Source organism: Taudactylus pleione, unplaced genomic scaffold, assembly GCF_031769625.1.
Source record: "Taudactylus pleione unplaced genomic scaffold, aTauple2 ptg001495l, whole genome shotgun sequence".
Taxonomy (NCBI): Eukaryota; Metazoa; Chordata; class Amphibia; order Anura; family Myobatrachidae; genus Taudactylus; species Taudactylus pleione.
In genome coordinates this window covers 438,152-447,191 of record NW_028285893.1, presented here as the reverse complement: position 1 = coordinate 447,191, position 9,040 = coordinate 438,152, and the positions used below count along the sequence as shown (strand labels likewise).

The 9,040-nt window shown below is 45.5% G+C and overlaps 1 protein-coding gene across 1 annotated transcript; it reads left to right on the top strand.

Moving 5' to 3' along the window:
* Positions 1 to 6,851: 6,851 nt before the first annotated feature.
* On the top strand, positions 6,852 to 8,674 carry LOC148442478 (E3 ubiquitin/ISG15 ligase TRIM25-like). The gene has a single exon (XM_088463895.1). It carries the CDS (start codon positions 6,852 to 6,854, stop codon positions 8,547 to 8,549), a length of 1,698 nt encoding a protein of 565 aa, XP_088320021.1. The 3' UTR covers positions 8,550 to 8,674.
* Positions 8,675 to 9,040: the final 366 nt, after the last annotated feature.

The following is a 9,040-nucleotide window of genomic DNA, read 5'->3' as shown; positions in this document are numbered from 1 at the left end:
CTGTGCTGTGGCTGATGTTACAGATGTATATACAGGACTGTGAGGTATTACAGATGTGAGATAGCAGTAGTGGGCGTCTCTATGCTGGCTGAGCTGTGGCTGATGTTACAGATGTATACACAGGACTGTGAGGTATTACAGATGTGAGATAGCAGTAGTGGGTGTCTCTATGCTGGCTGAGCTGTGGCTGATGTTACCGATGTATACATAGGACTGTGAGGTATTACAGATGTGAGATAGCAGTAGTGGGCATCTCTGTGCTGGATGAGCTGTGCATGATGTTACAGATGTATACACAGGACTGTGAGGTTTTACAGATGTGAGATAGCAGTAGTGGGTGTCTATGCTGGCTGAGCTGTGGGTGATGTACAAGATGTATACCCAGGACTGGGAGGTATTACAGATGTGAGATAGCAGTAGTGGGTGTCTCTATGCTGGCTGTGCTGTGGCTGATGTTACAGATGTATACACAGGACTGTGAGGTATTACAGATGTGAGAAAGCAGTAGTGGGCGTCTCTATGCTGGCAATGCTGTGGCTGATGTTACTGTTGTATACACAGGACAGTGAGGTATTGCAGATGTGAGATAGCAGTAGTGGGCGTCTCTATGCTGGATGAGCTGTGCATGATGTTACAGATGTATACACAGGACTGTGAGGTATTACAGATGTGAGATAGCAGTAGTGGGTGTCTATGCTGGCTGAGCGGTGGCTGATGTTACAGATGTAAACATAGGACTGTGAGTTATTACAGATGTGAGATAGCAGTAGTGGGTGTCTCTATGCTGGCTGTGCTGTGGCTGATGTATACACAGGACTGTGAGGTATTACAGATGTGAGATAGCAGTAGTGGGTGTCTCTATGCTGGCTGAGCTGTGGGTGATGTTAATGATGTATACACAGGACTGTGAGGTATTACAGATGTGATATAGCAGTAGTGGGTGTCTCTGCTGGCAGAGCTATGGCTGATATTACAGATGTATACACAGGACTGTGAGGTTTTTCAGAAGTGAGATAGCAGTAGTGGGTGTCTCTATGCTGGCTGAGATGTGGCTGATGTTACAGATGTATATAGAGGACTGTGAGGTATTACAGATGTGAGATAGCAGTAGTGGGCGTCTCTATGCTGGCTGAGCTGTGGCTGATGTCACAGATGTATATAGAGGACTGTGAGGTATTACAGATGTGAGATAGCAGTAGTGGGTGTCTCTATGCAGGCTGAGCTGTGGCTGATGTTACAGATGTATACACAGGACTGTGAGGTATTACAGATGTGAGATAGCAGTAGTTGGTGTCTCTATGCTGGCTGAGCTGTGGCTGATGTTACATATTTATACACATGACTGTCAGGTATTACAGATGTGAGATAGCAGTAGTGGGTTTCTCTATGCTGGCTGAGCTATGACTGTGTTACAGATGTATACACAGGACTGTGAGGTATTACAGATTTGAGATAGCAGTTTTGGTGTCTCTATGCTGGCTGAGCAGTGGCTGATGTTACTGATGTATACACAGGACTGTCAGGTATTACAGATGTGAGATAGCAGTAGTTGGTGTCTCTATGCTGGCTGAGCTGTGGCTGATGTTACTGATGTATACACAGGACTGTCAGGTATTACAGATGTGAGATAGCAGTAGTTGGAGTCTCTATGCTGGCTGAGCTGTGGCTGATGTTACAGATGTATACACAGGACTGTGCGGTATTACAGATGTGAGATAGCAATAGTGGGCGTCTCTATCCTTGCTGAGCTGTGGTTGATGTTAAAGATGTATACACAGGACTGTAAGGTATTACAGATGTGTTAAAGTAGTAGTGGGTGTCTCTATGCTGGCTGAGCTGTGTCTGATGTTACTGATGTATACACAGGACTGTGAGGTATTACAGATGTGAGAAAGCAGCAGTGGGTCTCCATGCAGGCTGAGCTGTGGCTGATGTTACAGATGTATACACAGGACTGTGAGGTATTACAGATGTGATATAGCAGTAGTGGGCGTCTTTATGCTGGCTGAGCTGTGTCTGATGTTACAGATGTATACACAGGACTGTGAGGTATTACAGATGTGAGATAGCAGTAGTGGGTGTCTCTATGCTGGCTGTGCTGTGGCTGATGTTACAGATGTATACACAGGACTGTGAGGTATTACAGATGTGTGAAAGTAGCAGTGGATGTCTCTATGCTGGCTGTGCTGTGGCTGATGTTACAGATGTATACACAGGACTGTGAGGTATTACAGATGTGTGAAAGTAGTAGTGGATGTCTCTATGCTGACTGTGCTGTGGCTGATGTTACAGATGTATACACAGGACTGTGAGGTATTACAGATGTGTGAAAGTAGTAGTGGATGTCTCTATGCTGGCTGTGCTGTGGCTGATGTTACAGATGTATACACAGGACTGTGAGGTATTACAGATGTGTGAAAGTAGTAGTGGATGTCTCTATGCTGGCTGAGCTGTGGCTGATGTTACAGATGTATACACTGGACTGTGAGGTATTACAGATGTGAGATAGCAGTAGTTGGTGTCTCTATGCTGGCTGAGCTGTGGCTGATGTTACTGATGTATACACAGGACTGTCAGGTATTACAGATGTGAGATAGCAGTAGTTGGTGTCTATATGCTGGCTGAGCTGTGGCTGATGTTACAGATGTATAAACAGGACTGTGCGGTATTACAGATGTGAGATAGCAGTAGTGGGCGTCTCTATGCTAGCTGTGCTGTGGCTGATGTTACAGGTGTATACACAGGACTGTGAGGTATTACAGATGTGAAAAGCAGTAGTGGGTGTCTCTATGCTGGCTGAGCTGTGGCTGATGTTACAAATGTATATACAGGACTGTGAGGTATTACAGATGTGAGAAAGCAGTAGTGGGTGACTCTATGCTGGCTGAGCTGTGGCTGATGTTACTGATGTATACACAGGACTGTGAGGTATTACAGATGTGAGATAGCAGTAGTGGGCGTCTATGCTGGCTGAGCTGTGGCTGATGTTACAGATGTATATACAGGACTGTGAGGTATTACAGATGAGAGAAAGCAGCAGTGGGTGTCTATGCTGGCTGAGCTGTGGCTGATGTTACAGATGTATACACAGGACTGTGAGGTATTACAGATATGAGATAGCAGTAGTGGGCGTCTCTATGCTGGCTGTGCTGTGGCTGATGTTACAGATGTATACACAGGACTGTGAGGTATTACAGATATGAGATAGCAGTAGTGGGCGTCTCTATGCAGGCTGAGCTGTGGCTGATGTTACAGATGAATACACAGGACTGTGAGGTATTACAGATGTGATATAGCAGTAGTGGGTGTCTCTATGCTGGCTGAGCTGTGTCTGATGTTACTGATGTATACACAGGACTGTCAGGTATTAAAGATGTGAGATAGCAGTAGTTGGTGTCTCTATGCTGGCTGAGCTGTGGCTGATGTTACAGATGTATACACAGGACTGTGCGGTATTACAGATGTGAGATAGCAGTAGTGGGCGTCTCTATGCTAGCTGTGCTGTGGCTGATGTTACAGTTGTATACACAGGACTGTGAGGTATTACAGATGTGAGATAGCAGTAGTGGGTGTCTCTATGCTGGCTGAGCTGTGGCTGATGTTACAAATGTATATACAGGACTGTGAGGTATTACAGATGTGAGAATGCAGTAGTGGGTGTCTTTATGCTGGCTGAGCTGTGGCTCATGTTACAGATGCTACACAGGACTGTGAGGTATTACAGATGTGAGATAGCAGTAGTGGGTGTCTCTATGCTGGCTGAGCTATGACTGTGTTATAGATGTATACACAGGACTGTGAGGTATTACAGATGTGAGATAGCAGTAGTGGGTGTCTCTATCCTGGCTGAGCTGTCTGATGTTACAGATGTATACACTGGACTGTGAGGTATTACAGATGTGAGAAAGCAGTAGTGGGTGACTCTTTGCTGGCTGAGCTGTGGCTGATGTTACTGATGTATACACAGGACTGTGAGGTATTACAGATGTGAGATAGCAGTAGTGGGCGTCTATGCTGGCTGAGCTGTGGCTGATGTTACAGATGTATATACAGGACTGTGAGGTATTACAGATGAGAGAAAGCAGCAGTGGGTGTCTATGCTGGCTGAGCTGTGGCTGATGTTACAGATGTATACACAGGACTGTGAGGTATTACAGATATGAGATAGCAGTAGTGGGCGTCTCTATGCTGGCTGTGCTGTGGCTGATGTTACAGATGTATACACAGGACTGTGAGGTATTACAGATATGAGATAGCAGTAGTGGGCGTCTCTATGCAGGCTGAGCTGTGGCTGATGTTACAGATGAATACACAGGACTGTGAGGTATTACAGATGTGAGATAGCAGTAGTGGGTGTCTCTATGCTGGCTGAGCTGTGTCTGATGTTAAAGATGTATACACAGGACTGTCAGGTATTACAGATGTGAGATTGCAGTAGTGGGCGTCTCTATGCTGGCTGTGCTGTGGCTGATGTTACAGATGTATACACAGGACTGTGAGGTATTACAGATGTGAGATAGCAGTAGTGGGCGTCTCTATGCTGGCTGAGCTGTGGTTTTTGTTAAAGATGTATACACAGGACTGTAAGGTATTACAGATGTGTTAAAGTAGTAGTGGTTGTCTCTATGCTGGCTGAGCTGTGTCTGATGTTACTGATGTATACACATGACTTTGAGGTATTACAGATGTGAGATAGCAGTAGTGGGCATCTCTATGTTGGCTGTGCTCTGGCTGATGTTACAGATGTATATACAGGACTTTGAGGTATTACAGATGTGAGAAAGCAGCAGTGGGTCTCCATGCAGGCTGAGCTGTGGCTGATGTTACAGATGTATATACAGGACTTTGAGGTATTACAGATGTGAGAAAGCAGTAGTGGGTTTCTCTATCCTGGCTGAGCTGTGGCTGATGTTGCCGATGTTGTACAGGACTTTGAGGTATTACAGATGTGTAACATAGCAGTAGTGGGCGTCTCTATGCTGGCTGTGCTGTGGCTGATGTTACAGATGTATACACAGGACTGTGAGGTATTACAGATGTGTGAAAGTAGTAGTGGATGTCTCTATGCTGGCAGTGCTGTGGCTGATGTTACAGATGTATACACAGGACTGTGAGGTATTACAGATGTGTGAAAGTAGTAGTGGATGTCTCTATGCTGGCTGTGCTGTGGCTGATGTTACAGATGTATACACAGGACTGTGAGGTATTACAGATATGTGAAAGTAGTAGTGGATGTTTCTATGCTGGCTGTGCTGTGGCTGATGTTACAGATGTATACACAGGACTGTGAGGTATTACAGATGTGTGAAAGTAGTAGTGGATGTCTCTATGCTGGCTGAGCTGTGGCTGATGTTACAGATGTATACACAGGACTGTGAGGTATTACAGATGTGAGATAGCAGTAGTGGACATCTCTATTCTGGCTGTGCTGTGGCTGATGTTACAGATGTATACACAGGACTGTGAGGTATTACAGATGTGAGATAGCAGTAGTGGGTGTCTCTATGCTGGCTGTGCTGTGGCTGATGTTACAGATGTATACACTGGACTGTGAGGTATTACAGATGTGTGAAAGTAGTAGTGGATGTCTCTATGCTGGCTGTGCTGTGGCTGATGTTACAGATGTATACACTGGACTGTGAGTTATTACAGATGTGAGATAGCAGTAGTGGGTGTCTCTATGCTGGCTGTGCTGTGGCTAATGTCACAGATGTATACACAGGACTTTGAGGTATTACAGATGTGAGATAGCAGTAGTGGGTGTCTCTATGCTGGCTGTGCTGTGGCTGATGTTACAGATGTATACACAGGACTGTGAGGTATTACAGATGTGAGATAGCAGTAGTGGGTGTCTCTATGCTGGCTGAGCTGTGGCTGATGTTACAGATATATACACAGGACTGTGAGGTATTACAGATGTGAGATAGCGGTAGTTGCCGTCTCTATGCTGGCTGTGAGAAGGCATTACGATTGCATTCATTAGCATATTTTTGCAGCAGAACTGCATGTGTCATTGCATACGCGATCGCAATAGCGATCCGTAGTGAATCATGCCCTGAGTCATTTATATCTGTGGAGATTCAGCACAGACGGTGTAATGGTTAGCACTGAGGTCCTAGGTTCCATCCCACCACAACCCTAACTGTGTGGAGTTTGTATATTCTCCCTGTGCATGCGTGGGTTTCCTCCGGTTTCTCCGTATTCCTCCCACATTCCAAAAATATACTGGTATGTTAATTGGCTCCTGACAAAAATTACCCCTAGTGTGTATGTATGTGAGCATGTGGTAGGGAATATAGAGTGTAAGCATCACTGGAGCAGGGAGTGTTTTTAATGGCCAGATATTCCCTGTAAAGCATTGCAGAATATGTGTGCGCTATATTCATAACTGGTAATAAATAATAAATACAAATCAAAGAGGCTTTGAACCAACTGCCAGAGTTTTATAAAAGTTACACTGACTAAAACTGCAAACACCTGACCTACAAAAGGACTACGCCCACAGCCTTGAAGTTTAATTTACCTCAGTCTCATTGCATTCCTTCCGTTTTAATATTTGCATAATTATTACAGAACCCAATAGAACATCTCTGTTGTTATACCCTTGTATACCCATATTCTCTATTAGACTAAAATCTCTATAACATCACAAAGTCTAAAAACATTAAATGACCATAAGTAAATATTTCTGCATGATGTTCCTTTATGTATTAGATGTCTCCCTTAGTATAACTGAGTCAGTAGATTTAACCTGAAGGACAGCTGAGCCTCGCCCTGTGTGGAGAATGTGACCACACTGGTATTTGAGTGTCAGAGACTTTCACTTTCATTTCTCTCTCCTGCTACCAGCGATGGCATCTGCAGATCTGAGACAGGAGCTGGTCTGTTCCATCTGCCTGGACATTTATACAGATCCTGTAACCCTGAGATGTGGCCATAACTTCTGCCGGGAATGTATTGATCATGTGCTGAATAAACAAGAGAAGTCTGGAGTTTATACCTGTCCTGAGTGTAGAGCAGAGTGTCAGGAGCGTCCTGCACTGACACGGAACATTACTCTGTGTAACATAGTGAGGAATTTCCTGTCTACTCGGCCACATCAGGAGGAGACTGGGATCTTCTGCACTTACTGTGTGGACTCTCCTGTACCTGCTGTTAAATCCTGTCTGCATTGTGAGGCTCATCTGTGTGATAGACACCTGAGAGTACACAGCAAGTCAGCAGAACACGTCTTATCTGATCCCACCACTTCCCTGGGGAACAGGAAATGCTCCATCCATACGGAGATCTTCAGATATTACTGCACTGAGGACTCTACCTGTATCTGTGTGTCCTGCAAACATGAGGGAGAACACAGAGGACATCCGGTGAAGATTATTAATGTGGAATTTGAAAAGAAAAAGGAGAAACTGAGAAATGTTCTGCACAAACTGATCACAAAGAGACAGGAGGCTGAGAAAAGAGTCCAGAGTCTGCAGGAGGGCAGGAGAGAATATCAGGGAAAAGCAGCTGGTGTAACAGAGACAGTCACTGCCCTGGTTAGAGACATCAGGAGACAGCTGGAAGACCTGGAGAAGAGAGTCCTGAGTGAGATCTCCAGCCAGGAAAACTACATTTCTCTCCCAGTCTCTGACCTGATCCAGCAGCTGGAAATAAAGAAGGACGAGCTCTCCAGGAAGATGTGTCACATTGAGGAGCTGTGTAACATGTCTGATCCATTAACTTTCTTACAGAGACCAGACATTGGTGACTTGTGTGATACTGAGGAACTGTTTAACGTGTCTGATCTAGTGACTGTCTTACAGGAACCAGACACAAGTGACTTGTGTGATACTGAGGACAGAAAGAGACTTTATACACAGGTCCATGATGTAGGAGATCTGGATGTGGGTCTCATCTCAGGGACATTACAAAAATTATCTGATACAATAAGAGGTATAACTGTGGGTATTTATGTACAGCAACCTACAGACATATTACTGGATGTAAATACAGCTAATAATAATTTAAATATAACAGGTGATATGAAAACTGCATCCTGGTCAGGTATAAACAAAAAACATAACGTGATACCAGAAAGATTTCAGGATTGTCCACAGGCAATAAGTGCTGGGAGTTTTTCCTCAGGGCGACATTACTGGGAAGTTGATGTCAAGGAATCAGGGAGCTGGAGTGTAGGGATGTGTTATCCCAGTATAGACAGGAGAGGACGTCAGTCATACATTGGATATAATAACAAGTCCTGGGTTTTGGATAAGACTAAAGAAAAGTATTCAGTGAGACATGACGAGGACAAGTTTCCGTTACCTGACAATATCCCCTGTGGCAGAGTGAGGATATACTTGGATTATGAGGCAGGACAGCTGTCCTTTTATTCTCTGTGTGACCCCATCAGACACTTACACACCTACACTGCCACCTTCACTGAGCCCCTTCATGCTGAATTATATGTAGGAGAAGGTTGTATAAAGATATCTAGGGGTGTCAGGAGATGGGAGAAATCCAGCCAGAGACTGGAGACACCAGAGGGACATAAATCTGATTGGTGAGATCTTCATTTAGTAGAATGCAGTCATTACACATAGGGCCTGATTCAGAGTTGGGAATAGAGGGCCTGATTCAGACCCGGTCGCTCTGACAGAGCGCTCGCTCTGAATCAAGGCCGGGTTTTTTTTTTTTTAGAACGGCCTCCTGGCCGCTCGCATAGCTGTGGGTGACCACCCACAGCCATTGCGAGCGGCCGTGATGATGGTCACGATGGTCAAGACCAAAGTGACCATCGGGCTTGCGACAAGACCCTTGTGGTAGGGTCTCGTGGCCGCAAGCCCAAGAGAGCTTGTGATGTCAGTGGGGCCGCCCCCAAACGGTAGGCGTTCTCATGGGAATGCCTCCATTTGGGCAGCCACCCCCCCAGCCCGCCCACCAAAGGGGGCGAGCTGTCACTCAACATCGACAGCTCGCCCCCTTTGGTGCGAGACCCGGAGCGACGGAGTGCCCGTCGCTAGCCGGGTCTCGTGCATGCGCACGACGGAGCCGGCTC

Excerpts from the sequence above, each read along its gene's own strand:
- LOC148442478 (XM_088463895.1), top strand. The coding sequence starts at position 6,852 with ATGGCATCTGCAGATCTGAGACAGGAGCTGGTCTGTTCCATCTGCCTG.